The sequence below is a fragment of the Columba livia genome, chromosome Z (genome assembly GCF_036013475.1).
Source record: "Columba livia isolate bColLiv1 breed racing homer chromosome Z, bColLiv1.pat.W.v2, whole genome shotgun sequence".
Lineage (NCBI taxonomy): Eukaryota > Metazoa > Chordata > Aves > Columbiformes > Columbidae > Columba > Columba livia.
The window spans coordinates 12,669,700-12,686,196 of record NC_088642.1 but is presented as its reverse complement, the minus strand read 5'-3'; the positions used below and the strand labels follow the sequence as shown (position 1 = coordinate 12,686,196).

At 38.0% G+C, this 16,497-nt stretch overlaps 1 protein-coding gene across 7 annotated transcripts in view; it reads left to right on the top strand.

Moving 5' to 3' along the window:
- The window catches only part of SMARCA2 (SWI/SNF related, matrix associated, actin dependent regulator of chromatin, subfamily a, member 2), a 118,984-nt gene that overhangs the window by 31,414 nt on the left and 71,073 nt on the right, over positions 1-16,497 (top strand). For all 7 annotated transcript variants that reach the window (XM_065047244.1, XM_065047239.1, XM_065047241.1 and 4 more), the window contains 6 exons: positions 850-951; positions 3,239-3,488; positions 10,663-10,789; positions 11,408-11,581; positions 11,809-11,982; positions 15,411-15,581. In XM_065047244.1, coding sequence (XP_064903316.1) covers positions 850-951; positions 3,239-3,488; positions 10,663-10,789; positions 11,408-11,581; positions 11,809-11,982; positions 15,411-15,581 — 998 coding nt within the window. The remainder of the gene's footprint in view (positions 1-849; positions 952-3,238; positions 3,489-10,662; positions 10,790-11,407; positions 11,582-11,808; positions 11,983-15,410; positions 15,582-16,497) is intronic.

The following is a 16,497-nucleotide window of genomic DNA, read 5'->3' as shown; positions in this document are numbered from 1 at the left end:
CTAGACCTTGTGTCACTGTGCAAGTAATTCTTCAAGTTCTACCTGTGGAAAAATCAGAAAAGAGAACTGTGCAGGGCTATGATTTGAGACTGCATTTTAGCATCTGAGTAAACAGCAGCCTTTAGTTTCAAACTTTAGGAAGTGCATTAAACACATATGTTATTAATAGGATATTGTAAAAATTAAAATAAGTGATTTCACTGTGCAGTGCTGTGTCTGTCCTGATTATGCTTGACATTTTTTGAATGCTAATCATACTTTACTGATTGCAGTTCTACTGTTGTTCAGTCTCCTGTCTGTCACTATGCAGAAAAGTAGATAAAAAATCTGGAGCAAGTTGACTGATTATTCGTGTTGTTGAAAGTAAAACAAAGGAAAAATAGTGTCCTGTCAAGTGAAATATGTAAGGAAAATAAGATTCTTATTTTTTTCTTGTAATGATAAAAGATGTTACAGTGCAGTAAGCAAGCACATTTTGGTTCTAAGAAAACTGTTACATGAAGCATCCTTGCACCTGCTAGTTTCTGAACACTTCTGTTGTGGACTTTGCATTAGAAATCAAGAGTTAAGATGATCCTATTTTTTCTTTTAATTATTTTAATAATTTCACTATTCACTTCATTTCTGTGGATATTATTTTGCTATAAAGTAAGAGTTTTTTTTGTAGGAGAGATGATTTCAATATGTTGCACTGCATGTATTCTTTCACAATAAAATCTACTTAAATCCATATTTAATAAATAAAAATACTACTTGCCTGAATAGAGTAACATGCTAGCAAGCAGAATGATTTTTGAATACTTGTAAATACTCTGTCTTAAACAGTTTCTTTCCTCTGTCAAATTGCAGGTATTGGGTTACATACAATGAGTGGTGCTGCAACTGGGCCAGGGCCTGCTCCAGGGATGCCTGGACATACAGCTGCCGTTACCCCTAAAACCTGGACTGAAGGTATAGCAGAGTGTAAAGCTAACTTTGTGTGATGTACCGAGTTGTGGATAAACAGTGTGCATAGAATTTGAGGAATGATGCAGAGGAAAAAAGCAAAGGGAAGGTGAAAAGGCATGCAGAAAAATAGTGTCACCTTTACTGTGTCTAAGACTTGAATTGTGGAGAGTCAAACCATATGCAATCAGAATTAAATACATAAAAGACCTGAGGGACACCCATAAAAAGCTACTTAAGTTATGTTCTGAACATGCTTAATTGCAACAAGCTTGTGTTTCAACTTTAGTCTAAGCTACTGTAAACAAAAGTTTTCAAACCATGGTAGAATTAGGCTGTTTGTTGTTTTTTTTTTTAATTGGATTGCTTTGAAAGTTCAATGTAGTTTTTGAGATCTAATGAACAGTGTAACATTTTTCCCCTGTATGATTATCATGGTTACAGGCTGATTTTATTGTTTGAAAGTAGAATGGAAGTAGTATTGTTTTGAAAGAATTAGAAATCCCTAATATTTTTTGAAGTTGGTTGTTTGATTTTGGTTTTGCCTTTTTCCTTGTGTGTTTTTTTGTTTGGTTTTGTTGATTTTTTTTCTTTTGTTTGTTTTTGTTTGTTTTGTGTTTTTTTTTTTTTTTTTTCATTTTTATAGATTTAAAAAGTAACTACAATATTGCAGGCTTGAGAATAACACAGGCTTCTCACACAGTAGAAACGTTATGCTATATTGTTGCTTGTGGGTAGATCTGTGGACAGTAATGACTCCATAACAGTGGATGTTGTTAAAAATTCTTTGTCATTAGTGAGCTACTTAGGGCAACATAAAAAGAAAATGAAATACTGATGTGTAATCAGATGTAGAATTGCTTTTCTTGGAATACTCCAAAGGAATAGTTACGATTTGAGCAGAATAATAAAGAGGAGGGAAGGTGTTTCTTGAGAGGCTGTATGTATGAATTTACCACACACAGTGCCTTCTAGCTCAAATGCTGCTACTGAAAAATGCTGGTAGGTATACAAAATTATTAGATGAATAGTTTAAATAATCCGGTATGTCATAATAATGTGCCTATCCTGTTTAACTGAAAGCTGCTTAGTGTTTGTCTTTTTTTTATTCCTGTTTTTATTTTCTATAAGAAGAAAACCTGTCTACCCTTGCTCTGTCTGTTTGAAGGTCTTATTTGATGTATTTTAAAAGATTTTTCTTATTTATTTAAATTCATTTTTCATTCATTACACAGTCACTCATGGTAGTATTTGTTTTGCAGTTCAGTTTGCATGATTCCCTGAAAACTGGTGCTACACAGAGGTTTTTGGTAGTCTTGCTTTCTGTGCTTTTTTTTTTTAATAAGCTGAAACGCAGTGTTGCTAAATACAGAGTGCACAGCATGTGCTCAAATTCCGTCTCTGGAATTCAATGCAGGTGTGTGAGTGACATGTGGTGAGCTCTGAAGGAATCTTTTTACCTGGATTTCAGGATGCTGGGTTTGAATTAAAGTTAAATACAAGATTGCAGGTGTACTTTATAGTTGCTTTTCTTAGCATTAAATTACTATGACTCCTCAGACAATTCACATCTTTGTTGTTGCAATGTCTGTTGTCAGTGATGATTTTTGAACATATGAATGCGTGGGTGGCTTGTTGTCATAATGACATACTGAAATCTATGACCCATAGTGTCTCTAAGTGGTAGGTACTTTTTTCATGTTAACTGCAGTGAGACGATTAGGGTGCTGTAAGATAAAACAATAATAAAATTCCTGGTGTTTTAAATACTTCCATAAAATTAATAGGAGTAGCAGAAGAAAGGCTGTTTATATATGACAGGTACTTCTAAGTACAGTTGTAGAAATTTTAATGTGGCTGTCTAGTTGTGATAGAGCTCTAAAAGTAGACCTACACATGCTTGTTGTCAAGTTGTGATTATAGATGCCTTCTTCTCAGTGGTGTATGGGTTTTGATCAGGAAGCAGAGTTAGGTCCTACACTTGCACAAAATCAGTTCTACAACCGTTTTACTTCTTCTAACACTAGAATTATCAGTCAGCAGTAATGGGAAAAGAAATGGCATTCATCATAAAGTTTCAGGTGCTTTGTTTTCCTTTGGACATCTTGCAGTGTACAGTATACTTGCATTTTAGTACGTCTTTATAAAATACTGACTGTAGTCTACATTAGTACTCTTTTTCTGGTATTATTGAATGTTTACCTTACTTTCATATTCTGTCTTCAGAAACTGTCTTGATTTTCTTCCTGCATTCCATATTTTGCGTAACAAACACGTACGTTCTCTGATGCAGGCACAGCCCCAGACATGAGTGTCTCCAACACGCCGCAGAAGCTTCCTGCCCCACCGCCCAGCGGGAGGCCCTCTCCTGCCCCCCCTGCTGCGCAGCTGGCCACCGCCATGCCAGGACCTTCGGTGCCGCAGCCGCCACCTGGACAGCCGTCACCCATCGTTCAGCTGCAGCAAAAGCAGAATCGCATCAGCCCTATCCAGAAGCCACAAGGACTGGATCCAGTTGAAATACTCCAAGAACGTGAATATAGGTAAAAGCAAATAGCAAGATTCAAATGCATATGCAGAGTTTTGGTTTTCACTTTCTCAACTGAAACTTCTTGCAATCAGCTACTGTAGTGACAACTGTATAAACAGTTTACAGAGAAAGACAATGTCAAAAAGAGGTATGGAGATATTGAATCAAACAATGATTTAATTCTGCCCCAGGCTATGAACTAGTAAAACACACAGGCAGTATCATTGCAAACCAGATAAGTTTAAGACAGGCACAAGGACTTTGCTGGATTAGTGTGTTACTTGGATGCTGCAAACACTGAAAACTAAGAAATCAAAATCCTTGTATTCGGGAGATAAACGAATTCAGTGCAGAAAGTTTTCAGAATTATAAACAAAAGGGAAGTTAGAAGAGAACAGTGGAGATCAAAAGGCTGATTAGTTAGATGCCACAGCAAAACCAAATTTTAGTAGTGATGATGTTGTTGGCAGGACTACCAGAGAGTAGAGAGAATATTAAGGAGGTTAGAGAGAAGATGAAAAAAAATGGTTATCAGGAAGTATGATGTTGGAAAGTTGTCTTGAGTGTCCTAATTAGATGGTGAATTATATTAATTACAAAATATAGAGGACAACATTTCTTGTGGAGTTAGAAGAGGCTCCTTCCCTCTTCCCATCAGCAAGGCTATTAAACAATTGACCTTGAGAAATCTGCAGAGCAGAAGGATCTTGAACTGCACCTAAAATATGTTCCTGATCATTACTAGTCAGAGGAAAGAAACTGCACTTAATGTATTTGCTTGTTTTGGACTGATGATGCGTCTTGCAGTTAATGTAACAATGAGTTTGTAGGGGAAGGCAAACAAAAGGGATGGTGATCTCACGGAAGCCTGGTTCAATGACTTTCACCTTACAACGGTAAAACACCATGAAGTGTTTTAGGATGTGGTGCCATGTCCAGAATCCAGGCCTTGATCCTAGAAATCTTTTGCTTTTTGCATAAGGTAATGCTTAAGTAATGCATTTAGTAGTGATGGGCGTCACTACTAATGGGCATTCTGTCAGTCTTACCCTTTTTGCCTCTTGGCCATAGCTCTTTCAGCGTGAGTGATCGCTTTGTCTGACGTCTTTTTCAGAAAGCCAGTAGAACACACCATTACACAGTTTCACAGTTGCTCAGAGCAAAGAATTGTAGCACTAACCTGAGCCAAGAATCATGCGGCCAGTGTAATGTAAACTTTTCTCCATCAGTTAACCTGAAATTACTACTCCTGTCTTTCCAGCCCTGTTCCGTTGCACCATTTGTGCCTAACTGTTATGTCTTATTATGCATAAATGGAGGAAGGTGAGGAGTGACCAAAAATACCGGTGTTGCTTTTACTGATGTGGGGAACTGGTTGCAGATACAGCGTATCCATTAGGTTCTAAATACCCTGATCTTCTTGGCAGAAAATATGAGGTGGAAGTTTGATAGGGATTCTGCAGCAGAAGGGTTTAATTTTTTATGGTAGCATGTAGATGATAATCCAGGCTTTTTAAATGTTGAACATGGCTGAAATTTACTGCTTTGCATACCAGAATGCTTAGAACTTCTGGGGGTCATTTCATTATTCAAAACTTTATAAGTAGCATCTAGAGAAAAGCTTTGAAAAAAATTCAGTTTATCAGATTTTGTGCTTTAGATGGTGCTAGACTTAGCCAACATGATGTATTCACACTTCCTTCATTAAAAAAAAAAAAAGTAGAAAAAAGTCAATATAAACATTTGTATCCTGAAACCAGTGAAGTTGGCGAAAGCTTTATGAAATTGGTTGTCTCTTGAGATCTGTCAATCTCAAGTTAATGTTTTTAATAATGAGGTATTACACTTAAAAATACCGTTTGAATTACTAATTTTCAAGAAAGGACATTATTATCACACAGGTATTTTAGGGATTCATATTTCAAACAATACAGATAGACCCAAAAGGTAAAATTTTGGTATACTGCCTGATTGTGGGAAAGCATGAACTTTGAATCTGATTAAATTATAAATTCTTGAAAGTTGGAGATTAGGTTTACTCAGTGACTGTAGTGATTTTGACTGGGATAGGGTTAAATTTCTTCAGAATAGCTTGTATGTGGCTGCGTTTTGGATTTGTGCTGAAAATAGTGTTGATAAGATACTGATGAGCAGTGCTTGCACAGAGTCAAGGCCCTTGCTGTTTGTCGCACCGCCTTGCCAGCAGGTGGGCTGGGTGCGCACAAGGAGATGGGAGGATACGCGGCTGGGACAGCTGACCCCAACTGACCAAAGGGCTATTCCATAGCATATGATGTCATTATTCTCAGCAATAAAACTGAGGGGGGACGTTGCTGGGGGCTCACTGCTTGGAGACTTGCTGGGCAACAGTTGGTTAGTGGTGAACGATTGTTTTCATTTGTATAGCTTGTCTTTCTTGATGTGTTTGTTTTGTTTGTTTGTTTTTCCTTCTCCCTTTTTAAATGTTTTTTACTCTCATTCCCTTAAAATTTTTAATTATTAAACTGTTTTTATCTCAGCCCACGAGTTTCTTTCCTTCTTTTGCCCTTCCGATTCTCCCCGCATTCTGCTGGGGCGAGGGGTCAGATAGCAAGCATGTGTGTGATGCTTAGTTGCTGGCTGGAGTCAAACCATGGCAGTGACCTTAGAACATGGTGTTTCTGAACTAGACATGTGAAGTGTGCTGCGAAGACTAATTTAGTGCTAATTCATGAGCTACATAACAAAAAGTTAATTGGAGGGGTGTTAGGCCATTTCTCTTGTTGCATACACACCTCTCAAGTGCATAACGGCAGACTTTCAGGGGAGAATACATGATACTGCATACAGATTTGTGTTTCTTAATGGGTCATGTTCATGATTTATGTATTTAGATCATGTCTTACACACAGAACAGTATTGTAAACATGAAATAGCGTAGTTTTTGCTGCTACAAAATTAAGTCTGTTTTATTTTTTTCAGTGATAAGAATTCTTTCGTACTTCTCTTGTTACTAGAAGTTGTGTAGTTGGTTTCATCAACAATGCAATAAGCACTTAAAAGCACAATTGAGCATTCCTGTTTATTAACCACATGTTAAATAGACCAGTACAGATGAAGAAGCAGTAATGCACCTATTAACATGTTGCAGTGTCTGTAAAATATTTTAATCTAATGAGAAACATCAGCAGCCTGCTTTTTCTTGCTGAAAAGCCTGGATCTGATTATAAAAAATGGCTTCAGTGTGTATTAACAAAGGGAAAGCAAATGGAGAGTTAATGTTGCTGTCACATTCACATGGTTGTGCCAAGAAGCTATTTGCAACATATGTTGATCTGAGATGAGATTATATGGTAATTGTTGTTAATCTCTGTGTGACTAAACATGGATAAAAAGACACTTATATATTTAAAATTTTTATCAGTATAAGAAGTTTAAATTATTCGTGTGTGAAGAGCTGTTAAGCTTGTGTTCCTTGAAATCTGTCCAGAATGAAAAATTCATACTATGCTTTTCTAAAACTCTCCTTAACACTTTCTTCAGAATAAGGTGCTGTTTTTTAATCTCACTAAACAGATTTCTTAAAATAAATAAATGTGATTTAAAGTTTTTCTACTATGGGGAAGGGCTTTTTTCTGCCTTCTCATTGCTAATTAAAAAATACACTTGCTAGTGTCCTGTAGATTGTCCGTGGGTTCTTCTGCAAGGCCTCTTCTGATGTACCTTCATGGCTTACTGCACGGCATCTGTACCAGACAGGTTTGAATGTGCAAGTATAACCTCTGCCGTTGACCCCTGTTAATAAGGAAGAGGTGTGCATTGTTTATTTTGCAGAGATATCTCTGTGTAGATGCACTGGCCACTTTCTGCATGAATGAAGGTAAATTGCTGAACCGCAAAGATTAATTAAATATATCCTTTAAACGGTGAGATTATATCCTTCAAGTGCTTTCAAAAAGCATCTAGGAAACCTCTTTATTTGGATTTGTTTACCTAATAGCTATTAGCATTTTTCCATGAAGATAACATTAGTCCAATGAACTGCAGTCATTCACTTTGGAGACAAGCAGGTGGCTGTGGTGAGAAACACCTCACGTAGTTGTTGAGTTCACTTGAGCTGGGATGTCTGTTGTGAAATTCTTTTAAAAATCCTACTCACTATTCAGGAAAATACTACTACTATTACTACAATATAATTAGTACTTCTAGCAAAGTCTGTACTAGAACTTTGTTTTTTTTTTTTTTCTTTGTTTGTTTTAGATGTAACCCATCAGACTGCCACTTTTCATTATTATTCCATATATGTACAGTACATTTTCATTAGTATTTAAACTTCTTTTTTTGGCCAGGGCTTTGTTTTAATAGAGAATGAACCTGAGTTCCAATGAGAGTTTTTTAACTTAGTACCTGTTCTGACTTAGAAGTATGGATTTTTTTTTTTTCCTATTCCTTCCCTCTGCCTGGATTATAATAGGAGGGTGATCACCCACATAAGTGTAGAAATGTCCTTGTTTGCAGCTCAGTGCAGACCGATGTTTTTGCAGTGATTTCAACATATGGAGGGAAAACAAAGGGAAGAAATACTAACCTGCTTTATAATTGAATGGTAACATTTCATGTGCATTTATTTCTGATCAGTGTTTTTATAAACTTGAGTTGAGAAAAACAAAGAAAATGGTTAGCACTGTGAAGCATCTTTTATATGAGGATGCACTGCTTAGTGTGATGACAGGACATAGTAAGCACACTCTGTAATCTTGCATTACGTTTAGTCATATCTCAAGAAAGTTGTATACTTGGATTTTTTTTTTTTTTTTTTAATAATTTAGATGACAGAAAAATAAACCCCAGCCCAACTTTGGCTATTGCTTGAATTTCTACTATGTAAACTTCTATGTCAGCAGACACTTTCACCTGTTTTATACCTGAAGTTAAAGTAATAAGCCAGTTCTGGCAGAACTAATAAGCGAACGTGTTTGTTTGTGAAGTGACTCATTCATTTAGTTATCTAAAACCATAAACTCTGTTATGAAGGCCCTAGATTAACTTCTCATGCTTGTCCCCTTGAACAGCACAGGAAGAAGCACTACTAACAAAAAGAGAAGATAAAAATTGAAAATGTGTTCAGTATTCAGCTGTCTTACTAAGTTCATAACTCAAAACAGAAGTTTGGAAAGGTTGTGACTGCTCCCCTAAAGTTTCATTAAAGACAGTGAAACTTTTCTAAGTGAGGGTTTCAGGACAAGCATTGCAGCTATTTGCAGAGAGAAAGAGAGTAATAATTCATAGTTGTGATGCATGATTATATTCATGTGTGAATAAGCAACAGCCGGAGCACCCATCAGTGGTTTAGAACAGTATTCTCTTTGCACATCTGGGCTGCTTTTTTGTATGGATGTACAATAGTTGATCTAGAAAATCACTTAATTATCAAGATTTTGCATTCTTAGATGCACTAAAATAGATTCTTAATGACTAGAATGCCCAGTGACTGGTGTAGTTGTACAAAATGTGGTCTTTCATTAGAGTAGTACATACACTTGAAAGATGAAAGTATTCCAAAGTGATTTGCTGAATGAATACTTTTCCTGAAGGTATCATGAACTTCTTTGGGCCTGGAGAAGTATCTAGCTCTTAATGAAACCTCTTATTAGGAAGTAACTCTTCTTGATTGACTTTTCCATCTGTGTGAAAAACTTAACTAACCTAATTCTGCTTCAGTTTTTTGCTCCGTTGAGGACACTAAATCTTCTGCAGTAATGTGGCTTTATCTCATTTTATTATTCCAGGAACTTCAGAAGTCTTTTGGTAATATAAAAAACGCATAGTTTTAGGAAGTTTAGGAGTTTTAAGAAGTGCTGTTACAGAAGAGATGTTGTCTGAAACTGTACAGCTGATTCCAGTTGCCTTTCAGATTATACGTAATTCTTCATGCATGCAGTTACTGTGAGATACATGGAATCAGAACAAATCAAAATACTAGTATCAGGTGCAGCCATTTTGGCTGATGTGTGATCTGCCTTCCAGCAATGAGGCTGACATGTTGAGTGTATGAGAGCTTGTGTCACTCTGCTGTCACTATGGAGTGATGAGGGGGTGAAGGGGCAGGGAAGAATGATCACTATATGCAAAGAAGCCCTACAGAAAATGTTTTCTTTCTCCCTTCACAGCAGTTCCAAAGTCCTTTTTGCAGGAAAGCAGCAGCAGGCACCTTTACCTAATTTGATCTGATGTTTTGTGCTTTGTGAAAGTAAAGAGAAATTTTCAGAGCCCTGTGCAGTATAGGGAGATGAGATGCCTTCCTGTTCCTGGGCCTTTAGTTTTTTTGATTCTGGGAGAGAACGGTTGGGGTTTGGGGCATGTGTATGTGTGTTTGGTTTTGGCTTCACATTGTTTGTTGGGGTTTTTGTTTGTTTGTGTGTGTGTGTTTTTGTTTGTTTGCTTGTTTTGTTTTGCTAAAGCATGTGGGAAGTGGCAAGCACAGATTTGGCTGAACTAACATGCAACTTTTGGATAACTTAAAATTCTGGGAACTGTTGTTCCAGTGCCTTGACAAAATTTGCAGTTCACAGAAGTACGTACTTGTAAATAAAACCACAAAACTATGTAACTGTTAGCTCTGTGATCTTAGCTTTCGATGTAAAAAATAAAAAAAAATGAGTTCTGTCTGGCTTGTCCGTTATTCTCTCTTTCTCTCTCTTTCTTGAATTTGCAAATGAATGCAAAAGGAGCTTGTAAAGGAAGAGTGAAATAGAATCTGATTTACAGTGTAACAGCTATGTAAGTGTGAATACTTTACTCATGAACTTTTCATTTGTCAATAAAATAAGAAAGTAAAATTCCAGATATTAAGAAAAGTTCTGTCAGTGTCATCACTGACTACACTGTGCGTAAAACAATACCCATCAAAGAAGCTTGAAAACAGAATCCTGTATAGTATGAGTAAAATATAATTCCCAAGTTTCCTTTCACACATACACTTTTAGTCAAAATCAAAACGTGGGCCAAGTGGTATTTTCATTATTTGACAATTTATTTTCAAAGTGGGAAAGGATACCTAATGTCGTCTCTGCAAAAGCCTGTTAGTTCAGAAACAATTAGTAAAAGCCAAATAAGTAACTGAGATAAACTGCTTGCTTTTATTGTGTAATTTTGGTAACCACTTACAGATTTTTCCTGATGTCTTATCCAGTTCTCTATTTTCTTAGGCTTCAGGCTCGAATTGCTCACAGAATCCAGGAACTGGAAAACTTGCCTGGTTCTCTACCCCCTGATCTGCGAACCAAAGCTACAGTGGAGTTGAAGGCACTTAGGTTACTGAATTTCCAGCGCCAGGTAATGCCTTTTGCTTCAGGAAAATTCTCATAGAGGTCACTGCCAAGTGTGTTCATGTAGTCTTCCTTCCCTCTGCGTTTGGCACTCCTTTGTAATGAAGTTTTGTCAGAGGTCAGATGAAAAGCATCGTGCTCTCTTTGCTGTACTGCTGTAACTGTGGCAGTACTGTTCCAAGCCCTTAACATTTACCTCTCCCTACTGTCTCCTGTGCAGCTGGCAATGAGATGCGTCATCAGATATGTTCAGGTCCAGCTCTTTAAAGTATGTTATGTATGTTGTTCATTCATGTTTTACTTTGATGGTGTAAAATCTTAGCCTACCTCCTTTCATTGCAGCGAGATATTCATTTGCAGCATCTTGTAAAGAAGGAATAAATTATGATTAAGAGCGGTGAACACTTTGGCTATCAGGTGGAGACAGGATTTGTTTAGGGAGACAGACATAGCTGCTACAACTGTATAGGTGCTGGGTCTTTTCAGAACTGTAGCAGAAAGGGAAGAGGAGACTGGGACATCTTCTGGACTGTTGCTGTTTTACTGTGCCATACCAGTGTTTAAAGTTGTTCCTCCCTGTTTTAAAAATGATTTTTTTTAAGCATTTCTTTTTTTCCTCTGGTAGCTAAGACAAGAGGTAGTGGCTTGCATGCGTCGTGACACAACACTGGAGACAGCACTGAACTCCAAAGCATACAAAAGAAGCAAGCGCCAGACTTTGAGGGAGGCCCGAATGACAGAAAAGCTTGAAAAACAGCAGAAGATAGAACAGGAAAGGAAGCGTAGGCAGAAGCACCAGGTACTTTAACTTATGAGTTGTTTGCCCGGTGGCAGAAATGCACCTTTCTTTGCTGTGTGGGTCTTCTCTGTTACATACTTTGTTTACTGTTGGAGTTTCTGAGATTGAAGAAACTCTGAATCATGTAATAAGCAATTGGAAAATGCTAAGATTAGAACTTCTGTGTTCCTGATTTCAAATCCTGTGCTTTGTCGAAGTGTCTGCACTAACTACTTTCTCTTTTCTAGGAATACCTGAATAGCATATTGCAGCATGCTAAAGATTTTAAAGAGTACCACCGGTCAGTCGCTGGGAAAATTCAGAAACTTTCTAAAGCTGTAGCAACTTGGCATGCCAACACTGAGCGTGAGCAGAAGAAAGAAACTGAAAGAATTGAGAAAGAAAGAATGAGAAGATTAATGGTAAGGAATAGAGGAAGGAATATGGTTGTTTTAGCTAAAATTCCATACTTCTTCTTGTATTTTATAGTTTTCTCTTACTTGCACCTGCACAATATCAGTTGTGTGATTCCTAGGACAGAGTAGAATGGGTTTATGTATGACCGTATATTTTCAGAACACTGTGGAACCAATCAGTGGGCTGCCTTCATTTCAGGAGTTAAAATATTGCTAGAATTTAAAGTGCAGACACTCATTCCACAGCTTGCCCTTCGTTGAGTACAACTAGAAATGGCGATTGTGTCACAGCTCATTAACAGTGCCCTGTTTCCCCAAAAATAGGACCTACCCCAAAAATATGCCCTAGCATGATTTTTCAGGATTTTTGAGGATGCTTGAAATATAATATGCCCTACTGAAAAAACAAGCAATGGTTGCAGTTCATAAAAGAGTCAATTTAAATAGTCTCCAGGCAGCTATACGTGTAAAAAAAATAGTAAGTTTTGGAGTAAAAATTTATAAAACCCTGTCTTATTTTTGGGAAAAGAGTGTAGTATATATCACATGCAGGAATGGGCATTGGTTTGATTTTAAAAGATACTGTCAAAACAAGCTTGAATATGTAAAGGAAGTAGCTTGGCTAGATTACAATGACTGTGTATTCAGTAGTAGTAATTGTGATAATCACAATAATAATACATTCTAAAAACTTAGAGTTTCAGTGTTACAGTTCTGATGGCTTGAACGCTACAACTGAGTTTTACAAGCAATTTTCCAAGCTCAGTTTGAACATTGCAGTTGTTCCTGCAACTTTCTGCAGTTCTGGTGTCTCTGCAGAAAGGCAGGAGATTTTTCGTATGTCCTAAATAAAGTAATAATCTTTAAATTACTTTTTTTAAAGTAATCATCTTTAAAATATTTCTTACTTCTATTTGGTTTTTATAAGGCATTGTATAGTTCCTTTATTATTTGTTTTGGCCAAAAATCATAAAGGTGTCTCAGCTGCTTACCTTTTAATTTTCTGACATGATCAAATGCTGCATTATATCTTTGCAGTCCATGAAAAAATATTTCCTGGTATGTGTTGCTCCTAACAACACACTTAAGCAGAGCCATAGGATGTACAAGTTCCTAGAACAACTCAGATATTGCTTATCTGATGAATCTAGTCTCTGATAGTGACCTATATTAAAGGTGAAATAACACGAGAGTAGAAAGATGATAGTCTGCCCAAAAGGAAACTTTCTGCAAACACCTAAAAGAAAAAGATTTTATTCATACTCGAAAAGAATTAAATGCAAGTTTGCATCCAGCTCCCATGCTCTTTCGCTGGGTTATGGGCTACCTGCACTTCATGGCTTTGAAAAATCATCTCTGTAGGAGACTTAGCAAGCATCTCTGTTTTGGTACGTGGTAATCTGTTTGCGGTGTTAAGTGGTCTTTTTTTTTAATCTCCTTATCTGTCATAACTGCTGTAGATTTTCTAGTTGTTAGGCCATGACAGTGGGAGATATTTACAATCATAGATAGATCAGTGATAAAAGGAAGACTGGGGAAAATGTGGGCCCTCTCCAGAAGGAAATGGGAAACCTGGTTATCTGGGATATGGAGAAGGCTGAGGTAGTCAATTACTTTTTTGCCTCAGTCTTCACTGGCAGGTGCTCTGGACACACTGCCCAAGTCTCATAAGGCAAAGGTGGGGACTAAGAGAATGAAGGACCACCTATTCTAGAAGATCAGGTTCAAGACCATGTAAGAAATCTGAACCAAGTTCACGAGACCTGATGAGGTGCATATGTGGGTCCCGAGGGAACTGGTGAATGAAGTCACTAAGCCACTATCCATTGCATTTGGAGAAGTCGTGGCAGCCTGTTGAAGTTCCCACTGACTGAAAAAAAGGAAGCATAACACCATTTTTAAAAAGGAAAAAAAAAGGAAGACCTTGGGAACTACAGGCCAGTCAGTCTCACCTCTGTGCCTGGTGAGATCATGGATCTTGGAAACTGTGCTAAGGCACATGGAAAATAAGGAGGTGATTTGTGACAGCCACTATGGCTTCACTAAGGGCAAATTTTGCTTGACAAATTTGGTGGCCTCCTACGTCAGGGTTACATCATTGGTGGATAAGGTGGATAAGAGCAACTGCAGTAATCTGCCTGGACTCATGCAAAGCATTTGACACTGTCTCACACAACATCCTTGTCTCTGGATTGGAGAGATGTGGATTTGATGGGTGGATCACTCAGTGGATAAGGAACTGGTTGGATGGTCACACTTAAAGAGTTGCGGTCACCAGCTCAGTGTCCAAATGGAGACCAGTGAGGAGTGGCATTCCGCAGGGTTTGGTATTGGGGCCAGTATTTAACATCCTTGTTGCTGACATGGACAGTGGGATTGAGTGCACCCTCAGCAAGTTTGCTGACAACACCAAGCTGTGTGGTGAGGTTGACACGCCAGAGGGATGACATCCAGAGAGATGTCGACAGGCTAGAGAGGTAGGGCTGTGTGAAACTCATGAAGTTCAACAAGGCCGTGTGCAAGATCCTGCATATGGACTGGGGCAATCACAAACACAGTTACAGTCTGTGAGGAGAGTGGATTGAGAGCAGGAAGGACTTGGGGGTGTTGGTTGATGAATCACTCAACATGACTTGGCAATATGTGCTCACAGCCCAGAAAGCCAACCATATCCTGGGCTGCAGCAAAAGAGGCATGATCAGCAGGTCAAGAGAGGTGATTCTCTCTCTGCTCTCATGAGGCCCCACCTGGAGTACTGCATCCAGCTCTGGGTCCCATAACATAAGAAGAATGTGGAGCTGTTCAGGCGAGTCTAGAAGAGGGCTATGCAGATGACTGGGGGCTGGAGCACCTCTTCTATGAAGAGTGAGTGAAAGAGTTGGTGTTGTTCAGCCTGGAGAAGAGAAGGCTCTGGGTACTCCTCACAGTAGCCTTCCAGTACCTAAAGGGGGCCTACAAGAAAGCTGGAGAGGGACTTTTTACCAGGGCATGTAGTGATAGGATGAGGGATAATGGCTTTAAACTGAGGGTAGATTTAGATTAGATATAAGGAAGAAATGCTTCACCATGAGGGTAGTGAGGTACTGGAACAGGTTGCCCAGATTGTTGTAGATGCTCCATCCCTGGAAATGTTCAAGGCCAGGTTGTATGGAGCTTTTACCAACCTGGTCTAGTGGAAGTTCCCCCTACCTGTGGCAGGGCGGTTGGAACTAGATGATGTTTAGAATCCCTTTCAAACCGTTATATGACCTGTTAACACAAATATGTGACCCTCTGGGCCTGATCATCCAATGAACTTTTTTACCCGTCTAGTTGTCTCCCTGTACAAGTCATAATGATCTAACTAAGATAACAGATGATTATTGACATAGAAGCTGGTAGATGTTTCTTTGGAAGCATTTCTCTCAGGGCTGATGTCTGTTTTGTATTTCTAGGCTGAAGATGAAGAAGGCTACCGTAAGCTGATTGACCAAAAGAAAGATAGACGCCTGGCCTACCTGTTGCAGCAGACAGACGAGTATGTGGCTAACTTGACTAACCTGGTATGGGAGCATAAACAGGCACAAGCAGCCAAAGAGAAGAAGAAGAGAAGGAGAAGAAAGAAGGCAAGTAATCGTAGCTGTTATTTTTAGGCCATCTCTTCTTCAAATATAATTTTAATGATGATTAATGTAGTGATACCCAATTGTTATACACATACCAGAGTATCTAAAATTATCTACACTGCCAAATTCTTAACAGTGAGGGAACTTATCTCTCTCCCCTGAAATATATAAAAAATTTGCTATCATAATTCAAAAGAAGGTAAGACGGAGGCTGGATTAGGAAATTGTGGGCTGTTAACATTGATTTGCTGATAGAACTTTCTACAGGTAAGATTGGGCTGGACATAAAAGTAGGATTAAAGTACCCAAAAAGTATTCATTGGATCCAAAACACATTGTACGAAGAAGATGAGAAAAGTCTGGTTTGTGTAGTTGTTTCATACAGGGTAACTTTTTAGACTTCCACGTTCTACGCTTGGCTTAGTTCATTTTGTAGGACCATTGGAAACAACTAGAGAGAAAGAAGTTGAGCATGTTTATTATAAATGAGTATTCTGCCAGTAGTATTGTCCATTTTGCCTTCTTTGTATTTAATTGAAGTTTTTCAAAATTACTTTACTTTGTATGAAATATTTTACCATGTTAGAGAGACTTGTGGAAACTGAACAGTGCTATTTCCAAAAAAATAATTCCATGTGTGAAATAATCATTATGTAATGATATATGTATGACCTCTGAGTGCCATACATCTTTTGCAGGATATGTAAGAGGACTTTCATAATCCATTTCCACGCTTGCTTTGCTACTAATTACTGATACAAATATTATAAACATTGTATTTACATGGTTTACAAGCAGCACTTTAAATATGCTGATGACTACCAGTAAATAAATATTCTAATTTTGGAGATTAATAGCCTAAAAATGCTCCATGTTTTCTCCTGTCTTTCTCTAAAACCTCTGTTCTTTTTGTTGA